Source organism: Sabethes cyaneus, chromosome 2 (assembly GCF_943734655.1).
Source record: "Sabethes cyaneus chromosome 2, idSabCyanKW18_F2, whole genome shotgun sequence".
Taxonomy (NCBI): Eukaryota; Metazoa; Arthropoda; class Insecta; order Diptera; family Culicidae; genus Sabethes; species Sabethes cyaneus.
The window spans coordinates 141194993-141219469 of NC_071354.1; the positions used below are offsets into that span (position 1 = coordinate 141194993).

The window sequence follows — 24477 nt, forward strand, 5'->3', positions numbered from 1 at the left end:
AACTTGCTGTTCAACATTGCATTGGAAGGTGCTATTTAGGGCTGTCTAACCGGTAGTACCGGTAGTACCGAAACCGGTAATACCGGCCAATTTTTGGATACCGAAATACCGGTTTTGGAAAGGCAAAAAACCGGTATTTCCGGTATTTTCTAATATTTTAGTATTTTATAGTTTCCTTATTCAAAGACGAACTAAGTTGGATAGAAAATTGTAAAACTCATAGAAAAACAACTTCGTGTTAATGCTGACCAGATTCTTCGACTACTAGCAACGAAGAGGGTGAAGCTGTGGGTCAAATAATTATACCTCTTGAACCCGTTTAAGGCACAGTACTGCATCTTTGCTGTATGTTTCATGCACATGTTTCATTGTATAAGCCAGCCGTCACGTTTCAATTTATTTTTGATCAACTTGATATTTAGAAGCCACCAAATTATTCGAAGCTCCCAAATTATGAATTTAGGAAACAAGATCAGGGCCCGGCAACGTCGCTTACAGTAGTAAATACAATAGTCACTCAACAATGAAGTAATGAAACTTTAGTTTCAACTGCAGCAACGCCGATTCGTTTCAAATGTGGCTTCAATCACGCACCATGAAATGATTTTCACTTCACCATGACGATCAGTTTTAAAGTTTCATTTGTATTCTTCTATCAAATATTCACTAGAACTATTCACTAGAAGGCTAACAACTTTGAATGCAATGGAATTGAATTTGAGTAGGGGAATGTTCCCGGTTATGAAACAGGTTTTGTTTTTTGATCATAGCGTTTGATCATTAGATTGGGAAGTTTAAACATATACCTATCTTTTTGCCAAAAGAAGTATATGGGTTTTGTGTAAAACACCAAAGTTATAGCAAAATTTCAAAATATGTTTTTTGAGGCTAAAAAAAGTGTCCCCGGTGGTGAAACACCTCGGGAAATCGTTAGAACAGAAAAGAAAATATAGAAATATCGAAGGAAAATCAAAAATTAGATTCATTTATTCATGGAAAATAGGTAATAAAAATACAAAATCATTGATCAATTTCTTCGTTAGTCGTCTAAATCTGAATCGCAAAAATGCATGCAAAAAAGCAAGCAGTCATATTGGCGCATTGAAAATGCACTGGCCTGTTACATGTGTTATAAGGAATTGAGTTTTTGCTAAACCTAAATGTATCCTACTGCCATAAAGACTCATAATTCCCCAATTAAAGTAATGTATGATCAGTGAAGTATAAAATAAATAATTTTCGAGATGTTTCACAACTGGGGAACTCGACTGTTTCATTACCGGGGCGGGGGCCATATTGCAAAAAAAATATGACCATTTTTATTCCATTTGGGTTTGGTACATGCGAAAAAACTTTTTTGGATGTCTCTGTATGTCTCTATATGTATGTTTTTTGGGTGTTTTTCAAACAAGTTTCCTACAAAGCATTGTAAATGTTGATGTTTGACCGTTGTTTGCTTGAAAATTATATTACTATGAAACTAGACGTTGGTAGTAACTTGACAGCACTAGGATAATAAAAACGTTAAAAACTACGAATGTTTCACAACCGGGGCCGTTTCACAACAGGAAACAATCCCCTAATATTTCTTACAATTTAATGCATATTATAATTAACCTACTCAACATCGATAAGCGTGGTGAATGACCAATTGGTTAAAACCACATTAAAAAAATAAAAAAACATCGATAAATCGTGCCTGACTGTCAGTCGTCGTCATTTGATACAGTCACTAACTTCAGCTGAAGTTTGCTTGATACGTTCTGTTCAACAAATGAAACAAGTGACTTCATGTATGAAGCGAAGGTACGAGAAAGTCAGCTTCATTTATTTGTTTCGACGATGCCGGGCCGTGATTTGAGTATGGGGATCTTCGCGCTTTTTGAATATTCTTGGCATCAAAAGATTTACCCGGAAAGAATTTGGAATATTTTTCAAGTCTTTCGTGTGATATATTGATTAAACAAGCAGATGAAATCTCCAAGCCACTATCTATGAACAGTGGGATTAAAAGCAGAGAAGAGAAGGTATCTATGCATGATGATGAAGAGAATGATGCTATGCAAGGGGTCTGGTTTAGGGATAGAGGAAAAATTCGCGAAGAGACTGTAAGAGACCAGTGCATGCATTATGCTGGAAGCTGCAATACTGGATTTTTTTTTAAAATAGTTAAAAGCGGGTTTTGCTACAGTAAATTTGAAAAAATGAAAGGAAAATTCCTAATGCGCTTAAAGCCGTTCGTCAGACTTCGATGAAAGCGGAAGTTTTTTCGATTGTTAGAAGCGTTGGCAATAAAATTCGTTCTACCAAAGAAAACAAATCGCTAAGCGCATTATTTCTGCCTTAATACTACTTTGCAAAGCAACAATACTGAAGTAAAAGTTTAAAAACAAAGATCTTTACTGAAAAACATCAACATTTCTATTGATTTCGAATAATCTGCCAATACCGGTATTTTACCGGTACTACCGGTATTTCCTACGCTAATACCGAAATACCGGTTTTCACCAAAAGGGCCCAATACCGACAGCCCTAGTGCTATTCGAAAGGCCGGCGTGCAGAGAAGCGGTACCATCATCACGAAATCTCATATGCTCCTAGGGTTCGCGGACGACATCGATATCATCGGTGTTAACCGTAGAGCTGTGGAAGAAGCGCACACGCATCTTAAGGAGGAAGCTGCGAGGATAGGGCTTATCATAAATTCTACCAAAACAAAGTATATGGTGGCTGGTAGAGAGCATGGTAGCCCTTCGGGTGTTGGAACTGCGGTGGAGATAGATGGAGATACTTTTGAAGTGGTCGACGAATTTGTTTACCTTGGTACGTTAGTGACATGTGATACCCAAGTAGCACATTTTAGGTCCATTTAGTTGAAGCAACCGGATTACGACTGAAATTAGTCATAATTTGGTTTCCTCAACCACCATGTAACAACGATGTGAGCCGTGAAGTAAAAAGGCGGATAGCGGCTGCCAACAGGGCCTTCTACGGATTACGTAGCCAGCTGAGGTCCCGTAGCCTACAACTCCGTACAAAACTCGCGCTCTATAAGACGCTAATTCTCCCGGTGGTACTCTACGGCCACGAAGCGTGGACGTTGAAAGAGAGCGACCGGCGAGCTCTTGGCGTTTTCGAGCGTAAGATCCTCCGATCAATTCTTGGCAGCATATTAGACGAAGGAGTGTGGCGCAGGCGCATGAATCATGAAATATACCAAGTGTAAAAAGATGCGGATATCGTGAAGCGACTAAAATACGGCAGGCTACAGTGGGCTGGCCACGTAGCAAGGATGCCGAATGAGAGACCAGCGAAAACAATATTTAGCAGAGAACCCGACAGAGGCCGACGACTTCGAGGCAGGCCCCGTACCCGTTGGATGAGCGCTGTTGACGAGGATGCTAGAACAGCGGGTGTTAGGGGCGACTGGAGAGTGACAGCCCAAGACCGAGTAATGTGGAGACGACTCCTAAATTCGGCATTGATACAATAAGCGGATTGTCGCCGAAAAAGTAAAGTAAAGTAAGTAACGCCATGACGAACAGCATGCATGAGAGAAAATTGATTGACAAAGCCTCTGGCAGGATTCGAATGTACTCGTCAATCCACCCGAAATCTGCACACTGCATTCTACGTCTCCCATATCAATTTGATCCGTTTTCCGGAAAAGCTAATCTTTTGCATTATTTCCCATTGATCTTTACGGTCGATGGTATCATACGCAGCTTTGAAATCAATGAAAAATTGTGAGTGTAAACACTGTATCTTGGACTATTCGCAAGTTCTTGATGAATTTCCACAAATCTATTCGCAATTGGTGAGGATCGGCGGTAAATGATTTGGAAAAGCACTTCGTAGGTAGCATTGAGAACGGTGATCGAAGGATTATTTTCATAGTTCAGCTTGTTGTCTTTCTCGTAAATTAGATAGATAACACCACTCTTTCACTCCTATATCCAAAATTGTTACACTCTGCCAGTACAGACAAGTAACTAACTCTCCCGGGCAGTCTTAATCAGCTCCACTCCGATGCCATCTCTCTCTGCCGATTTATTGTTCTTCAGTTGCTTGATGGCCTTCTTAGCTCCTCACCGCCATGGTTCCCTGCCTAAAGCAAAGCAAACCCTGGGTGCTAATTCCTTTAGCGAAATTTGACTTTCTGTTTTTATACGACAGACTTCGCAACCAGCTGTTAGAAAAGAATACAGGACAGTGCGTGTTCAGTGCTACGATCTTATCGACTCTAACAGCCTCTCCCAGCCGAGATTCGAACATACGACGACTGGCTTATTAGACCAGCGTCTTACCTTGAGGCCAACTGGGAGGTTCCCTGCCTGGTCATCATTAAAAAGCCGTTAATTGAAATGCTGGTTCCACCTTTCGGTCACCTCCTGACACATGTGTCTAGTTTCTGCAAACATCACTATCGGTCGCAGGGTTAACTCCCACATACAGCATAGTGTAGTTGTATAGATTCACAACTTTACTACACTGCTCATATAAGTGTAGTCTGAAGAATTTAGAAATTAGGTGTTATAAAATGCTTATTGCGTCTTCAGAAACCTATTCTTTTTGCAGTAGACTAATCTCAAGTTTTTAGTCTTGACCTTGAAATGCGGTCATACATATACATTAATATTTTTTGAAACGATGGTTCTACAATTGATGAAGGGACGGTAGGGAAAGAAATGAATTTTTTTTTTTTTGTGAAGGTGGGGAAGAGCGGAAAGGAAGGGGGGGGGGGTATTGGTAGCTATGCTTGACAAGTAGTCATTTTGACTCCTACCTTTTATCCAACACTGGAAGGTGCATGAGTCGAACCAAGCTGTAATCTTCGCGCCTTAGTCTGGTGTATTAGCATTATTGGCTCGAGCAGCACGTGGGGCTGTCTGGTGTACTGTTTAGCCACCGCAACAGATGCTCTGCCGATAATATCCATGCTATCGGTAAAGCAGACAAATTGATTAGATTTGTAAAAGAACGTACCCCGCGTGTTGATATCCACTCGATTCATAACACCTTGTAGCGCTATGTTGAATAGCAGGCATGAGCGACCATCACCATGATGAAACCCTCTGTGTAATTCGAATGAACTTTACAATCCACCCAAAATCCATTTACAATACTGTGTATCATCCATCTTAAATTGAATCAATTTGATGAGCTTCGTGGGGATTTTCCATAGCTCTTACCGGTCGATGGTATCATATGCGGCTTTGAAGTCTACGAACAAATGGTGCGTGGGAACTCCGTATTCCAGGCTCTTTTGGAGGATCTACCGCAGTGTAAATATTTGATCCCTTGTAGACCGTCCTTCGACGAAACCGGCTTGATAAGTTTCCACAAGTCTGTCCGCAATCGGTGATAATCGGCAGAAAATAATTTGGGATTTTGTAGGCGGCATTAAGAACGGTGATCGCTCGATAGTTTTCCAACTTTTTACTCTTTTTATAGATTGGGCAGCTAACCACATCTTTATACTCCTTCGGTAGCTGATCCGTATCCCAATTTCTAACAATTAGCCGGTGCATACAAATGGTCAGCTTTTCTGGTCCCATTCTAATAAGCTCCACTCCGATGCCATCTTTCCCAGCAGATTTATTGTTCTTTAGCTGCATTGTGGCCTACCTAACTTCGCTTTTCGTTGGGGCTGGCACCTCTTCCCCGTTTATTACACCGCCGAAATCGGGCATTCAGGTGTTCATCGAAGTGCTGCTTCCATCAATCCGTCACCTCACGATCGTTCGTCAAAATACTGCCATTCTTATCCTGATACATTTCGACTCGCGGCATAAAGTCTTTTCGGGATCCATGCCACATGCCCGATGGTGCTCTCTGCTACACTGCTGATGGCTGCTTTGATGGTGTTCCAACAGTCCTTGAGAGGGGCTTCGACTAGCTCGTCTTCTTTCGGCAGCACAGCTTCGAGTTAGTGCGCGTAGTTTGCGGAAACGTGTGGCTGCTTCAGCCGCTCGAGATTTAACCGAGGCTGGCGTCGGTAGCAAATGTTGTTCACAACGGAGAGTTTTGGGCGCATCTTAACCATCACTAGGTAGTGGTCCGAGTCAACGTTAGCGCTTCGATCTGACGTTGATAATATCTGAAAAGTGCCGACAGTCGATCAAAACAAGGTCGATCTGTAATTCTGTCTGATTTGGTGACCTCCGGGTGTACTTGTGTAGGCGTCTGTGCTGGAAGAAGGTACTTCGTACGGCCATGTTCTTGGAGGTGGTAAAGTCGATAAGTCTTAGGTCCAGGAGGGTTCCTGTCAAGACTGCTGTTATCTTAAGCCGCTTCCAATAGTGGTAGTAATGCAGGTTGACCACGAATTTTAAAGAAAATTTTACACGGGATGCCTCATGTATTTGATGCTGCTCAATATCAAGGAATGCAGCGCGTTACTTTTCATCTTTCGGTTATCGTATAGAAAAAGAGTATGAAAAGTCAAGATTTTTACTGTCTTCCATTGCCGATAACAAAAACCCGATTTAATCCACCTAGTGGTGAAAGGAACCTTTGTTATACGGTCTTACTTGCTATTTGAGATAGAAACCGACACGTCTTCGGAGTATAATCCATCTATTGGTTAACGTTGCGTAGTGCGTTGGTTTACATAAAATTTTTGAAAATTGAATACGTTTACAAAATTTGAACAAAATATGACCACTTATAAATTTTGATAGATCCTTTTTTCATGAAATTGCTGAATAAGGATAAGTAAGTTGTTAATAATATGCATAATTTCCTGTAATGCCTATTTGATTCACACCAATAAAGTTTTCTAGAATAAATTTCATCAATTTTTATTAACCTTCGGTTACTCACGCTGTTGTATTTTATATAACACGTGTAGGTTTTTGAACGCCATATTGTTATAAAGTTACAAATTGTTGTGTAACTAACGTATATTCTTCAATAAACTTGTTATGAGCAAAATGTCATAATTATTCAATGCATTAATACTTTAAATTGTTGGGAAAATTGATCAGCATAAACTGACATCACAGAAATGAAGTAATCAGCATATGAGGTGTACCGGAATTGGCCTGGAATTTTCTCTCGTTTCTTCATATGGAAAAATGGTGTCTGTATGCATCAAAACAATCAGCAATAATGTAAAATGTTTAAAATGTATCCGTCTGTTGGTAGTCGAGTAATTCGGGGTCAAAATTAGGGTATTTTTTATAATCAAAGTTCTACAGTTCCTAAACAAGCAAACATAGAGGTATACTATATTCAGCAAAGTTGTGTATTTTTCCGATTTGTGCAACTTTGTAATACATGAAAAAGTCATACAACAATTACGAAAAGAGCTAAAATAAAAAACTGATTTCACTAATTCATATACAATAAATAATATTTTTCTATCTTCGCTGAAGAGATAGGGGGTTACTGTCTTCAGCAAAATTTCTTGTAATAATACTCTAAAACTTTGCAGAATACATCAATGTGTTATATTGAAACTGAAGAAAAATAATTTTTTTATTCCACTTTTAGGGGGATTAATCAAAATTTAAATTGCACCAGACGATAGAACTTTCAATTTTAAGAAATTCTTCCAAAGGTTCCATAAACCTAAAACCAAGTTTTCCCAGTCAAAATTCTAATGCGCATGTCTCTTTGGCTTTGGGCCATTGTGCGCGCGAATAACCCGTATTACAAAAGTTGGCGCGAGTGTTGGAGGGTTAATATCTTTTGATCGGCAAAACCAATTCTACTGAAATTTTGCAGATATATTTGCAGCATTAAAATCTCTAATCTGATGTCAAAATAATTCAAACTAGATAAAGCATCTTAGATGAAATGGTTATAAATTATTATAAATTTTAATGTGTTGTATTCAATTGCTCGTAACTTTCAAATTGAACGTCCAATCAAAAAACAAATCAATAGTGATCTATTAGGCTATGTTACCTTTCAAATGAGACTAATAGCGCCTAAGTCGGTTTAGCCATCTCTAAGAAACAGGCGATAATTATTACCTTGTCAAAACAGGTTTTTTTAGGATAACTTTTAAACTACTTGTTTGTTTTCAATAAAATTTACCCAAAAAATTTAGCGTTAACAAGAGCTTTCATTCGATACCAAGATCGTTGAAATCGGTCACTTGGTTCCGGAGAAAATCGTGTCACGTAATTTTCACGTTTTTACTTATAACTTTTAAACGAAATGTCGGACCTCGAACTAATTCAATAGTGATATACTAGGCTATAATACCTTTCAAACAAAAGTAATAGCGAACAAATCGGTTTAGCCATCTCCGAGAAACAGGCGATAGAAAAGTTGCGCCCCGCACATACATACACACATACACACACACACACACAGACATTGCTCAGTTCGTCGAACCCTGTTGATTGGTATATGTGGCTCGGCCCTCCGGGCCTCGGATCAATTTCGTGTTTTTCGACCAATTCCTAAACCTTTGTTATAGTATAACAAAGGTAAAAATGAGCTTTCTTCATTGTTATCGTACAACTGTATGATTGCATAATGACAACAGCTGCTGTCAAATATTGCTGTAAAATAGAGCAAGCGAATGGGAATGGCATACGTGACAGCACAGAAAGGTGGTCATGAGAGATTGTCATTTCCTATATTTTTCTTTAGAGAGCTAGAACTGTTTACATAATATTTTTTCAAGAATTAAAAATTTATTTTCAATGGTTTTCAATTGTAAACAATATTGAGCTTTAGTCCAGTATTTTTCCTAAAGATATCATGAAAATACCTTTCTGTGGTATCAAAAACATTAAAATCGGCTTAGTGGATCATAAATTATTTATTTTTAAAGGACAGAACTGATGATTTCCGAAAAGCATTAAGTACTTACACATAATCTGAACAATATTGTTGGTTTTTCTAGTACTTTTTTCATTGGCATAGCACTGTATTCGCAGATAGATTCCATTTCGAACTTAAAAACTAACATAATATTTTAATCCAAGAGAAAAAGGGTATAACGTTTTCCATGCCTTCTATATCTGATCCTGGGGCAGCACAACTTATACATGTTTTCAATATGTTTTGTCAATTGTACGACATAAGACATAAGTCCTAGGTTTATGTGATGCTAGGCAGCGATGTCAGATCTACGGATTTTTGTGCACGCATAAATTTGGGACCCACTATTTTACTGGAGATCAGAGAAACTATCCAGTCTAAACATGTACATAATATGAAGATCCCAAATTTAAGCATGCACAAAAATCCGTAGATCTGACATCGCTGATGCTAAGCAATTGGTTTCTGTTACACGATGATTGACTAGTTATCATTGTACTGACCATATGCACGGTTGATAAATGCGAGAAAACAATAGTGAATTGCATTCGTCCAACTAAACTAAGCGAAAAAACAAAAGAAAGATTTATAGCTTCATAGATCCTTATCAGCAGTAAGCATCTGTAAGTGTGTGGTTCGGGTTCGGAAACGTCCCGGTTGGCAAACAAACCACCCACGCAGTTGTTGAATTGCCATATATCTGATCGTCCCTTTGACGTCGGTTCAGCTCCGAAATCTTTGCTTTACGTAAAATCTGACTGACAGACGACCGTCTAAGGGCACGGTGCCTGCCACCCCGTACATAACGATAGCGATAGGCTATGGATTGTACGACTGGCCCCAATAGGTTCGATAATTTATTACTTTGGTTCCCTACGGAAACGCTATCCTTCTCGGTTGATTTGTACCCACCCGTTTTCTTTCTGAATGGGCTAAACGAATGTCAAAATGGATTGTTGTTTTAATTTTCTAATTGGATGATATGGTTTCCCGGTAGTTTAACGGTTTTAATGTTTGCCACTTGTACATATTGGAGAATACTCATGGGAAGTACTTAAATCAGATTAAAAACAATTAAGCAATAACAGAATGGAGTAATTGTTTCGACTGTTTTGGGGGTGTCACGGCTGTTGTCTTTGAAAACTGGGCTATAAATAACACTATTGATGTAATAAAACTAATTATTGATGTAGATTTTAAAAAAGCTAGAAGTATTTATAACAACTACTTAAAGGGAAGATATATTTTATAAATTGCCTCAGCAAAGTGCAACGTTAGCTCTTCAAAAAATTGCAACTCTGCTTTTGCCCAGACTTGGAGAATTCAACAACCCTTCGCGCCGGATGAGGGTTATCCAGTCGATACCTGTACTACCTTCCTTATTTGGTTTTCTCTTACAGGGTATCTGCGGTATTGGTTGGTGCCCATCTCGGCGTCACACTACCTGTATATGTACTAGTCGTCTTCGAGTGTACCATTAGACGTCGATTGCAGCGAGTGCTGTTTCAATGGCACTTGCTCGGTGCTGCTCCAGCGTTGAGCAGGAATTGTGCACTATGAAGCCACCAATCATTCAGCTTGTCTGGGAACATACTGAGAAAATACTGGTAGGAATTTAATACGAAATTGGCCTTTATGTTTATTGAAGAATGAATGTTTATTTTTCCAAAAAAACTAGCTTTAATGGTTTCAATATTTTGCCTACTAATAATTCATATAACTGATTGTAAGAAATTATGGACCATGCAGCATGCATTATAACCATATTTGTTGTTTATTTAGAAAAACCCAACCGCTCTGTTGATTTTCTGTTTTCGATTATGAACCTTATGTTTTAGTGGACAGCAGAAGCGCATTTTTTTCCTGTTTATTTTTCGTCAGAATGTGCTTGTCACGTACTCCACCTGAGACCTTAACCTAACGACCCATGTAATAACAGAACGACGTTTCCAGCTTTGCCTACTCGTGCAGGTGAGATTAAGAGATTTTTCACTTTAGAAAACCTCACCTCCGGCAATTTTAATTCAGCCCACACGAACTATGTGGTGAAGTGGTCAGGTTAACTGTTAACTCTACAGTCAAAGGACCAGCCCCAAAACGTCATATTTTTTAGCATTTAGTTCGCAATACTACACTTAAGGCACACTCCGAATGGATTAGAAAATAATTTGAAAATAGTAGGCGAAATAAGAGCAAGTAAAGCATGTGTTTTTAGAACCAATTTACCAACAAAATACTTACAGTTACATTTTATCTGGTTTAACTGTTTTATAAATGCATATCTAGCCCAATCGCCAGTAAAATTCAGTAAAATTCAATATCCTAGAAATTTGGGTTTGCAAAAATAGCCCATGAATGCAAATAAATGCTCTCTAAACTTAATTTAAACATCATTGAAAAAAGTTACCAATCAAAAAAATTTATAAAAATTAAATTGTTACATGAGTAAGTTTCCATTTCGGACGTTTTTCCTCGGTTTGGCTTCAGTGTGAATCGTTATCCTGTGTTTGTGGGTCCTGTGCTAAATTGAGCGCAAGCTTGATGGAAATGGAGAGCGTAATTCAAACATAGAAAAATATGTTGGTCGGCCTGTATGCGACGACTTGAGGATCTAGCATTTGTGGCTTGAAGGAGCGATTATTTTTCTCCATATAGTAGTAACTATTCGTGCGACAGAATCGCATGTGCAATTGGTAGGCAACCTATGTATGGTACGGCAATTGAAGCGCTTTATTTGCGCTCCAATAACGATCGATGTCATGCGGATGTTTGTGAAACGGTTTCATGAAAATATCTGCCTTAACACTAAACGTTGAGATTTACAGCTTCATGTCTTTATTGTTTCAATTTTCATTATGCCTCCGAAATTTGGCGTGTAAAAATGTATCTTTGTCTATTACGACATATGTCGACTAACATTTGAAAAGGGCGGATAAGCCAACTGTCAAACAGAACGAGTGAGAGTTCATTTTCCTATGCTGCTCTAGCATCTTTCAAATGTTGGTCGACATATGTCTACGTTAAGGTTTTATAACCAATAAGCGCATGATGATAATTTCCAAAAAAAATATTAAAATGTCAGTATAGTTTCTGTAGAGTTATCCGCAATGCAGGACACAAAGAATCAGTAAAAAATCTTACCAAAATTGGGAACTGTTTAGCAGACACAGAACGAAAAAATGAATCTCACATTCAACGCAAAATGAAATAGGGTTTTTTTCTAATTCCCGTCGTAATAAGTAAAGCCATTCTAATTTTCATCATTTGTTGGATGGATTTAATGAATACACTAAAAGTTCTTGTGCTGATTTGACTAAAACACACTTACCTTCCGATCCGTGAACTTTGAAATCACTGAAAAGCGACTATTAAAGCATATTATTGAAATTACGCAACTGACTTTATTTCTAAAATTCGTCGTACCGTTTTAAAATTCGTCCATCAAAATTTTTCATCGTCCGAACTAAAAATCACAACAATGTTTACGAAGCTAACGTGCATGTATTTGTGTAGGACGGCATGACAAATGTTATTCTACAAAATTTCTGCAGGTCAGGCAAGTTTTCCTGGCTGTAGAATAACGACAATGCCTTGCGTTAGTTATTTTCATTTATGAATGACGGAAATTAAAACGATTAGTCGACATTGTTTTCTTCCTAGCACGAAACACGTAGGAAATTTCGCTGGTAAGACTTCTTTAATGATAAAAAGTATTTAAATAGATCTCAGCTCACTTTGATTGATCGCGTATGATAGACTACTAACTAAAATATTAGGGAATAACTAGTTTTGCATTGTGTGTCATAAAAATGCTGATATTTTTAATCATTTGTGTTGGATAGGACGGGAATAGGCAATTACGACGATGTAGTAACATACCCTACATGTAAATTAATGAACACGTAACAAAAATCACACATATTTTTCCATTAAAAAAAGTTAAATAGTCTCAGCCGTTTTCAATGACATCAAGCCAAATGTAATAAATAGGCCTAGATGTATGCAACACACGCTACGATATTTCATACTGTGAAATAACACGTAATTTTATACGATTTGCGATGTTCCATTTATGTGCATGTTAAAAGTCGTAAATTTATAGGATTTTTTCATATATTTCGAGATTTTTAAAGAAATTATATCTGCTGGCATCAGATGAATTTTACACAACTTACACAGTGTACACCCATTTAGACCAATAAGATATTTATATTTTTAATGAAGCAATTTTTTATAGTAGCAACGGTCGGTTATCGATCCTGCTCCGATCGAATTATAGTAGCTCCTGGGCTGCTGTTCTTCAAACCCCTCGTTAATCCCCCCGTCGTCTTCGACAGACCACATCCATCAGGTGCGAAGTCTACCCCAAAGTCTACGGCCTCTTACTGGTGCTCTGCTAAAACTTATTCTAACTACTCTTTTATTAGGCACTCTGGCCACGTGCTAAGCAGCACATCGCAGCCCTACGATATACTATCTTCACTATATCAGCATATTTGTGAAACAGCTCGTGGTTTATACGTTTGGCGCCGAACTTCATTTTTCATTTGGCCACCAGGAATTTTACGTTCAAAAATTCTAAGCACTCGTCGGTCAGCTTCTTTCGGCGTCCGTGATTCATGTCCGTAAAGGATCACCGGGAGAATTAGTTTTCTGCAGATCGTCAGTTTTTTAAGAATTTGCAAATTACGAGACTTTAGCTGGCTAATTTGAGCTTTGGAAAGCTCGATTCGCGGCTTCAATTCGTCTTTTTATTTTGCGGCTTACATTGGTGTCACATGTCACGATCGTAGCAAGGTATATGAACTTTTCCACTATCTACTTTATTTCGTTCCAGCTCGACACCAACACCATTTGCACTCTTAGATTCCCTAACAGCAACCATGTACTTCGTTATAGTCTCGTTGCCTTTAATTAAAAAAGCCTTTAGGACTTTTAAGTTTCTTCCACTCTTTTACAGTTAATTTTGATAATTTCGACGCCATCTGCCATCCAGAAACATATGAAATTTCATGATGTCCCATTCCCTTTCATGTTTACTCTTCGTATTGCACCTTCATGCAATGTTGAATAGCAGGTTGCATCCCCTAGCTTCTGTAAATTGAACGTCATAAAAGCGGGTGCAGTCTCAACCGCTATTCTGATGTACGATTTTGAGCCACCCAGCGTTGGACCGATCTTCTTCTTCTTTTACCAGCCGAGAGCCGGGGTGACTCTTGCCGTATCAAGAATTCCCCTCCACTGTACTCGGTCCTGGGTTACTCGTCGTCAATTCATTGTACGTCACAACACACGCAAGTCAACCTGGTCGAGCCATCTAGCATGTTGGGCCCCTCTATTCTTGGTGCCGGGGAGGTTCTTTGAGAGAATCCGTTCTCTCTTCACTGCACAGTTGTCTGGCATCCTTGCGATGTGGCCGGCCCATCGTAATCTTCTAACTTTCACCAGGTGTACGATGTGAATCTCTCCAAGTAGTGCCTGCAACTCGCGGTTCGTACTAGTGTTCGGCATCGGAACGAAAATTAAAGTCCCAGTTCCGGTCCGGTCCCGTCCGGTTAAAAATCGGAACGAACTTTTTCATTGTGATTTTATTCCGGTCCGATATGGCTCTGTTCTGGTTCCGGAATCGGCACAGAGCCAAATCGGACGGGAATAAAGTCGGACTGAGAAACTTCGTTCCGATATTTAACCGGACCGGACCGGAACCCAGACTTCAATTTTTGTTTCGATGTCGAACACTAGTTCGAACGTCTACGTCACTCTTCGCTATTCGTTTGTACTCCACCGAAAATAGTCCGCAACAACTTTCGCTCAAATAATACAAGTGCATTTATATCTTCCGTGAGTAAAGTTACTGTTTCTAATCCGTAGAGGACTACTGGTCTGATTAGCGTTTTCTACATCGTCAGCTTTGTGCGGCGGCGTATACTCCTCTATCGATGTGTCCTGCGGAGGGAAAAGTAGGTTCGACTTTCAGATTGCGTCATTGAATCTCCTTACTCGTGTTATTGTCGGCGGCGGTCGGAGATCCCAAATATGCAAACTCGTGAACTACTTCCAGTTCATCGCCCTCAATTGTCACTGTCCTTGGGAGGCAAACGTTGCTTTCTCTGGAGCCCATTCCTACCATATATTTGGCTTTCGACGGACGCATTTATTTGTTAACCAACCCTCCTAGCCACCGTTTTAAATCTGGCGTAGCATGCCAAGGTTTCTAGTAATGGGGTCGAGGTCGTCTGCGAAGACTAGGAGTTGGCTACTCGTTCCGAAGATGGTTCCTCTCGTTTCGATGCCCGCTCGCCAGATCACACCTTCAATAGCGATATTGAATATCAGGCAGGCCAGTTCATCCCCTTGCCGCAACCCTCTGCGCGATTCGAAAGGACTTGAGAGTGCCTCCAAATTGCGCACGTAGTACACCACTCGCTCCAGGGTAGCTTTCATCAGCCGCAGCAGTCTGTCCGGAAAACCGTACTCGTGCATTATCTGCTGTTAACGTTCAACTGTATCGTATGCTGCCCCGAAGTCCGGCGGTTCTAATGCACTTTCAGGGTTGCCCGTGCAACCCTACGGACTTCTTCAAACCGGGTATAGTCAAAACGTGATTAATTACTCTCACCGCTGTCAACCTGATGGACCGACGGGTGACTTACGACTCATTTAATCATAATTTCACACCTATCATTGAGTTGCACTCTTTATGTAACATATAAGAAATACGCGGTGGCTCGCTATTGACAAACAAAAGCATTCTAACTTTTGCACAAACAAACTGACAATGACAAACTAGGTCGGCGCTGTGCGGACCGTAAGAAGACTACCGGTCAATATCTTCCGGGACTCAAATCCGGTCTTCAGAAATCAAACAAATAGGACGCGTGGGGTAGGGGCGCTACACACTAATTAGCTTAACTAATTTCATCTGAAAACCATGTTCCAGGTTCCAGGTAATGTCTGCCACAGCTCATTACGTTTGACTAAACCGTACGCCGCCTGAAAGTCCTCAAACGGATGAATCTGCAAGTTGTACTCCAGTAAATTGTCTGGTAAATGATACAGGGTAAACATCTTATCCATCGTGGAGTGACCCTCACAAAAACCAGCTTGGTATGCGTCGACGAAGGACTCCGCTAATGGTCTCAATCTACAGAACAGGATACGGGAAAGCACCTTATAGGCAGAATTGAGCATTGTCTAATGCCTCCATAGTTTTTACACTCGAGCCGATGGTTTTTTTAAATAGGGCAAATGAGGTCATCTAACCACTTCTCTGTTCTTTCACCCAAATCCTGAGACATTCGGTAGATTGCCTCGTTTAGTCACTCGCTCCCTGCTTTTAGAAGTTCAGCCAGGATACCATTCTTCCCAGCTGCATTGTCGTTTTCCAGCGCACTAAATGCCTTCTTAACCTCTTCTTGTCTTGGTGACTCCACCACATCGCTCTTGCAATACTTATCCCGTTCCCGCTAACCTCTGTGTTCAGCAGCATCTCGCAGTGCTCTTTTCATCTGGCTTCTACTTAGTAAGTTGCCAACACTATCATTGCACCTCTCAGACATGGTAAAATGTCTGCTTCTTAACGACTTGCACAAACGCCGTGTGTTGTTGCTGGCGCAATACTCTTCTGAGCCTGTCAGCACGTGCTCTTCTTTCTTGCGAAGAGATTAAAGATCAAAGATCAAAGATCAAAGATCAAAGATCAAAGATCAAAGATCAAAGATCAAAGATCAAAGATCAAAAATCAAAGATCAAAGATCAAAGATCAAAGATCAAAGATCAAAGATCAAAGATCAAAGATCAAAGATCAAAGATCAAAGATCAAAGATCAAAGATCAAAGATCAAAGATCAAAGATCAAAGATCAAAGATCAAAGATCAAAGATCAAAACATGAAAGATGAAAGATGAAAGATGAAGATGAAAGATGAAAGATGAAAGATGAAAGATGAAAGATGAAAGATGAAAGATGAAAGATGAAAGATGAAAGATGAAAGATGAAAGATGAAAGATGAAAGATGAAAGATGAAAGATAAAAGATGAAAGATGAAAGATGAAAGATGAAAGATGAAAGATGAAAGATGAAAGATGAAAGATGAAAGATGAAAGATGAAAGATGAAAGATGAAAGATGAAAGATGAAAGATGAAAGATGAAAGATGAAAGATGAAAGATGAAAGATGAAAGATGAAAGATGGAAGATGAAAGATGAAAGATGAAAGATGAAAGATGAAAGATGAAAGATGAAAGATGAAAGATGAAGGATGAAAGATGAAAGATGAAAGATGAAAGATGAAAGATGAAAAATGAAAGATGAAAGGTTGATCTAGCAGGGGTACTAGTAGGATAATGAATGTGACAATTGATGCGCTACTCGTGAGGTTGTGGAAAGTCACAAGTCGAAGAAGATTCTTACTTACTTACTTGTCCGTGTGATTCTTACTGTGTCCATGTCCGCCGGTCCTGCGGAACTAAGGGATGAAATCAGAGATCTCCACTGCTGACGGTTACCCGCCATGGCTTTTACCTGTCGCCAGGACAGGTTCTCGTCTACAGCCCGGATGTCGTTGGCTAAGCTCCGTCGCCATGAGTCTCTGGATCTGCCTCTTCCACGCTGTCCTTGTGGATTCCAGTCGAGTGCTTGTCTGCAAACCTCGTTCGCTCCTTTCGTCAAGGTGTGTCCGATCCACTTCCACCTACGTTCACGAATTTCTGTGGTTATCGGCCATTGATGACACCGACGATGGAGTTCCTCATTGGATATCCAGTTATCAGGCCACCAGGCACGAATGATGTATCGCAGGCACCGGTTAATGAATACCTGCAGTTTTTGCGTTGTCTCCGCTGACACACACCACGTTTCGCAGGCATACATCAGTACGGATTTAACGTTTGAATTAAAGACTTGTTGTCCCGCTACTGTGAAGTTGGTGGAATTGTCAGTGATCGCTGCATTGACTGTGAGACTTGCTACCTGGGAGCTCTTGGAGAGGTCATCTAACTTGCTCTGCATATCGTTTCGGCGTTGTGCGAGCAAGACAATGTCGTCGGCTAGGTTGAGGTCATTTAGCTGCTCCATCGTTAGAGGATTCCAAGGCAATCCTCGATTTGGTCTACTGTCAATTGCTCCAACTAATATCTCATCCATAACGATAAGAAACAGAAGCGGTGATAAAATGCAGCCCTATCTCGCGCCAGCAGTAACCCTTATGGGGTCGGACAAGACGCCGTCGTGCAGAACCTTGCACGAGAACGCCTCGTACTGAACCTCGATGAGATGGACTAGCTTATCTGGAACTCCTCTACGCCTCAGTGCGCCCCAGATGTTTTCGTGATTGAGTCGGTCGAACGCCTTTTCGAAGTCAACGAACACCAGCAGAAGCGAATCCTGGAATTCGTTGATCTCTCCAATATAATGCGGAGCGTTGTGATATGGTCTACACATGATCGACCAGCACGGAATCCAGCTTGCTGCCACCGGAGAGTAGCGTCGCTCTTCTCCTGGATCCGGTTAGGGATTACCTTACAGAGTACTTTGAGAGTAATACAGAGCAACGTGATGCCACGCCAGTTACCGCATTCAGTTAGGTCTCCTTTTTTAGGGACTTTGACCAATATGCCCTGCATCCAGTCCACCGGAAAAGTTGCGGTTTCCCAAATATTGCTGAAAAGCTGATGCATCATCTGGGCTGACAAAGATGGGTCAGCTTTGAGCATTTCGGCTGAAATACGATCTATCCCTGGCGTTCTATTGGATTTCATACTCTTGATGGCTGCTACAATTTCATCCATCGATGGCGCCTCCGAGTTCACGCGATTGATTCGACGAACTGTAGGCGTTATACGCTGCTGGTTTTGTTGGTCTCTGACATTTGAAACTCGGAAGAGTTGTTCAAAATGTTCAGTCCATCGCTTAAGCTGTTCTGTACGGTCAGTCAATAGCTGGCCAGCTCTATCCTTTAGCGGCCTCTTTGTATTCATCCTGGCACCACGAAGGCGGCCAGAAATATCGAAGAAGATTCAGCACCAAATCTTCCCACAGAAAAAGCGCTGTCCGGAGGAGGAGGAGGAGTATGCAGAGTTGGAATAGCTGGATCGTTCTCAAGAATCACGAAAATTGTACCAGAAGCTCGACGCATCCTTGCAAGAATTTGTGCCACGAGCCGAAATGTGTCGGTATCAGTCATCTCCCACCCAGATAACCATAGTGGCTGACTTCAACGATAGCCGTAGTTCACGGCGTCATCAATCAACTTAAGAAAAATAAATTGGCTGGGAAGGCACTGGAGCGGAGCTTGTGGCGATGGTTTTATCAACTTGAAAGTTGCATATGATACTATCAACCGTAAAGAGCTATAAAAAATTATGGACGAGAATATCTTTCCCGGGAAGATGATAGATGATACGCAGTTCTATATGCGGATTTAGGGTGGATTGTCGAGTTTATTCGATTCCCATAGGATTCATCGAAGTGATGGTCTAGTCTGCATGCTGTTCTACGTGGCGCTATATGTTGCTGTGATCCGGATATCAACGTGCGAAGCACTATCTTCAACAAATGTAGCCAATTTGTTTGCTTTGTCAGTAGTATCAACATTGTCGATAGAACATCCGTGACGGTGGAATAGCGCGCAGCGGAGAAGATTTGGTTGAAGATAGATGCGTCCATAACAAAGTACAAGCTGACAGGCGCAACTAGAGCCAACCGATCCCACTTAGGAACACGGCGATGAGTTTGAGCTAGTAGAAAAATTTGTCTCCTTCTGTTATATCAGGGGCAGTCGTGTTATAACGTGGGTTTCACAAATAATTGCGGTAGACCAAACTAAAACCCAGTGCGGAGTGTACGCAGTCTTCAAAAGATAGCTAAAGCTAGACTGATACGATGGGCGGGACATGTTGCAAGAAAGCCAGACAATATTACGGCCGAAATTACTGCTCCGGTAGATGTTTGGTTTATGATTGCGTATTTAACTTGAACTCTTTAAACAGCGATTTAAATTTTGCAATAAAAAATCGACAATATGATGCAGTCTCATCAAGTGCGAATAACATTACCGTTCGGCAGTAAGTATAGTTCTAGTAGTTGGGGGGGCTCTGTAGCCGCAAAAGGTTACTGAGTCTGCTTTGACAAGCGAATGGTCATGGGTTCGAATCTTAGTAGAATCATGCCATTCGATGTCAAAGTGACTTTAGCATGGGTTTATTCTCAGGCCCCTCACCACCCTTCATGCTGAATCCTATGTTATCCCGATATGGCCTATTGACAGTGCAAAAACGAGACCCTTTCAGTTAAATGCACTGGTTATCTGCACCAGGGATGGCTATAATTGGGGACAGCGCTGTCATGTGGAACGAGGTGGGTAAAGTAGAGAGAAGCATTGAAAGAAGGATACACAATTACACACAAGCACGCATAATATTAAATAAGCATATCGCTCACTCAATAGCGATTATAGCCAAAATAAATGCAGTGCGGGTTATACCGCAAACACCCGGGCGATATCACAATAGATCAAACGATACTGGTCGTAGTGATGAGTCCATACAGGAAAAAAAAAAATACAATACAGGAAAAAAAATAGTTCTTCGAACCTTGAAGCTTACGTTCCCGTCTGTACGGAGCCACGCGTAGCAAATGAATTAATTTTAAGCTGTCTAATTAAGGAGTATTACGTGCACTATCTACAGTAATTGCTTTCTGTTAGCTCTTTTCTGAATAGTGTTGTTGATCGATAAACAAAAACTCTACGCTTATTGATTTTCCTCTTCGCTTAATTGTTTTTTGAACATGCAATAACAGATCAATAACAAGGAGCGGCAGAATGTGCCACGGCAAATAACCCCATGGATATCTACTGTCGTTACATTTATCCTTTTTAGTGTGCGGCTGCACGATTCCACGCAATCGAAACAGTAGTGACTATGTTGCGGATGTTTGATACTTTTCTCACATAGGTTAGCAGTTACATTTCTGCAACGCAGTCGCAGTCAATGCTATTGTGTTTAGGCCCACACTGTGTGTTCATGATGGATTATGCTGTTCTAGATCCTGATATCATAAACGATGGTGGTGGGTTGGGTTTTGTGACTGTGTGCTAGTTACGGAAATGGTATTACCGATATTGATGTTTTACGTTATTCAAACAAGACCTATACGGTGTGGCACAGGAAATAATATTGCAGGCATGCCAGAGGTAATTCAAGATTATGTGTACGGAATTACACATATAGTGAAACGAATTTAGTGATTGGTGTTCCTGTTGTGAACGCACTGCTCTTTCTTCTTCAAAGAACCAATATTCCAATAATTTAAAAGTATTACTTGAGTACCTATATTCTAATTTTATTGAACAAATATCGCATTAAGGTGAATCAAGATAGCCGTTGAAGTGAATTTTGTATTATTAATTGAATTCAATAGAAACGCTTTCCAAGCACATTGGCCATGAATGAACCACACAAGACAATTAAAAAATGGCACTTTAACTTACCCAGTAAATGAGCGCGGAACATGATAACATCACGCAGCGACACTTCTTCGTTACGGTAGAGAATCTGGAACACACGCGAAGCGCCACAGTCGTTGATAATGGTTGCAGTGGAGCCTGCCGTCCCGGTAGCAGTGGTAGGCGAACCGCCCGGTCCGGCGGCGGTGGTATTGCTGCTCCCCGTTCCGCTGCTACTTGTCGTACCCGCATTGCAGCCGGTAGAGGAATTGGTGGAGATGGGCGTGTTGGCATTGCTCGAAGCAGAACCGGGAGCAACGCTGCTGCTGCCCGTGGAACCGTTGGCTCCCGAAACTGGTATTCCACCTACGCCGCCGCCGCCGCCGCCGGAGGAAGCGGATGCAGGTGCGGATGCCGCTACTGAAGGTGCACCCGCCGTTTGTGACGCATCCGGAAGGCATGTCTCCACCTGAACAGGCAGTCGGGGTGAAACTCGCAATGAACATCGCACTTGATATAATCTGCAATGGAATGGAAGAGCAGACAGGAAAGAGTGTCATAAAATGTCGCTGGCCATTATTACCCGTATAGTTTTCGAGTAAATCGGAAATATAGTGAATTTTCATCAGTTTGTAGCATTGTCATAAGCAGCTTAAATTTTTCTGGAAAAGAATCTTTAGTTCGTACTGTGCATTATAGTCAAGGAGTTGGTCTGGAGTCAAGGCAATTGAAATGTAACAAGCAATCATTTTCCTACGGAAGTTCCTTGGGGTATTATTGCAATTAGCTCCAGAGACTGAAACTATTTTCACTGCGTAAATTATAAATCAGACTGGCGCCCAAAAATGCTCAAATACACAACAAATGCGGCAGATTTTAAATAAGTCAATGAATTCCACTTGTTATGGTTTTCGGATCGATGTTCTTCACAGACCTAGAGGCTGTAGTATTCGCTTAAATATTCATCGTATCTATGTGTGTGGAGTGCGCGACCGACCGCTGAACTGGAAGCGTTATCAATTATGCACGAGCACGGACTGATTGTGTGATATATGCAGCAATTGGATCGAGTGTTTAGTGTATGCGGTTATGTCGGCGGTATAGCAAACATGGTCTTTCGTTGCACCGAGAACCGTTGTTGAGAGAGTTATTGATTTTCAACCGACCGTCGCGGTGAATTTATTGTGATATGTAAAATTGCAGATAAAAGTGATTATGTCTTCTTAAAAAGATAATTGCACGAAGGTCCCGTGAAGTCCTGGTTCGAATTTGTCAGCTGCCATCATGGGTAGAATGTCCTTGAATGGTATCAGCAGAATTAAATTGAAAAAAGTATCATGTCCTAAATTGTATGCATTTTTGTCCAATTTGCGTTCGTTTGACAGCATGACAGTATCAAGTTTTTCCAATATTTTTCAAACCTTCTCTATACAACAAAGGTAAAATAGTAACCATATTATTACTGACTTTCTTACATAGTTACGGAAAAAGAAAGTTACTGATAATCGACGAAACTAAACAGCCTCGAAGTGGCATAGAAGAAAATTTCTCGTTAGGTAATAACAAGTATACTACTAGGCAGTTTATAGCGATTTCTACCGAGAACGGCAACTACTGTAATGAGCAAATTGTTGCGTGTTTTTATGATGACGACTTACGAAAATATAAAACATAAAAAGTTAGATGAAAATATCAGAGAACGTCTGATTGAAATTAAAATGCACATTATGCTATTGTGACGTTATCTAAAAACCACGTAAATTATGCATATGATCTAAATAGCTCTTTTCAAAAAAAATATTCCATTAAAAGGTTTTTACAACTATTTTATAGCGTTGTCCTTTCAATTTTGGGAAACTGAAGGGGAGAGCAGAAAAAAACAAAGAAATTTTACAAAAAGTATAAATATTCACGCGTTTTAAGCGGTTTTAACTCAAGTTTAATCGTCGTTTACGTTGGTATTTACCAAGCGAAAACATACCAAAAGTAAAAAAAATCGAAAGAAATTTTTATTACCGCTTATCGGTTATTGCATTGTTCGAACTTCCACTTTTCTTTCATGCTAGAAGCGTTAACATTTCGTACACTTATTTTTCGAGTTCCCACCTCCCAGCATGTACGCTTTTTCCATAGCTCTACGGTTAACACTAATAATATCGATGTCGTTCGCAAAGCCTAGGAGCATATGAGATTTTCTGATGACGGTACCACTTCTCTACACGCCTGTCGTTCGAATAGCACCTTCCGATGCAATGTCAAAAGCCAAATTTTATAGTTTGTCACCTTGTTTCAAACCATCTAACGTCACAAACGTCCGATGTCTCACCCGATATCCTGACGCTTAATTTTGAGCCATCAAAGGTACGTATCAGCCTAATTAGTTGCCACAGCTCATTTGGTACAACTGAATCGTACGCCGTCTTGAAGTCTATAAAAATAGTGAGTTTGCAAGTTGAACTTGTCGAGGCTTTGTTGCAAGGTGAACATTTGGTTCGTCGTGGAGCGTCCCTCTCGAAAACGGCACTGATATTCGCCAACAAAGGTTTTCTGCAACGGTCTCAGTCTGAGAAACAGAATGCAGGAGAGAATTATCTATGCAGAATTGAGGAGAGTAATGCCTCGGTTATAGCTGCATTCAAGTTTATGGCCCTTTTTGTAAATGAGGCATATGAAACCTTCCAACCAGTCCGTAGGTAGTTCCTACTCAGTCCATCCTTTAGTATAACCTGATGGATTGCCCAATACAGTCATTCGCTCTCGACTTTCAAAAAGCCGGCGGGGATACCACCCTTTCTAGCTGCTTTGCCGTTTTTCAGCTCTCTCGCTGCTTTTCTAACCTCGTCCAAAGGTGAAGGATCCGCATCGGCCACCCATTCCGGATACATACTCCAAAAGTTCTTGTGCTAATTTGACTAAAACATACTTACCTTCCGTTCCGTGAACTTTGAAATCACTGAAAAGCGATTATTAAAGCATATTATTGAAATTACGCAACTGACTTTATTTCTTAAATTCGTCGTCCCGTTTTAAAATCCGTCCATCAAAATTTTTCATCGTCCGAACTAAAAATCACAACAACAATGTTTACAAAGCTTACGCACATGTATTTGTGTAGGACAGCATGACAAATGTTATTCTGCAAAATTTCTGTAGGTTATGCAAGTTTTCCTGGCTGTAGAATAACGACACTGCCTTGCCTTGAATTATTTGAATGACGGAAATTAAAACGATTAGTCGACATTTTCTTCTT

At 40.5% G+C, this 24477-nt stretch overlaps 1 protein-coding gene across 1 annotated transcript in view; it reads right to left on the reverse strand.

The window, feature by feature from the left end:
* The window catches only part of LOC128737240 (protein FAM135B), an 80996-nt gene that overhangs the window by 24038 nt on the left and 32481 nt on the right, over positions 1 to 24477 (reverse strand). Inside the window, exon 2 of the mRNA XM_053831838.1 lies at positions 21273 to 21748. Coding sequence (XP_053687813.1) covers positions 21273 to 21748 — 476 coding nt within the window. The remainder of the gene's footprint in view (positions 1 to 21272; positions 21749 to 24477) is intronic.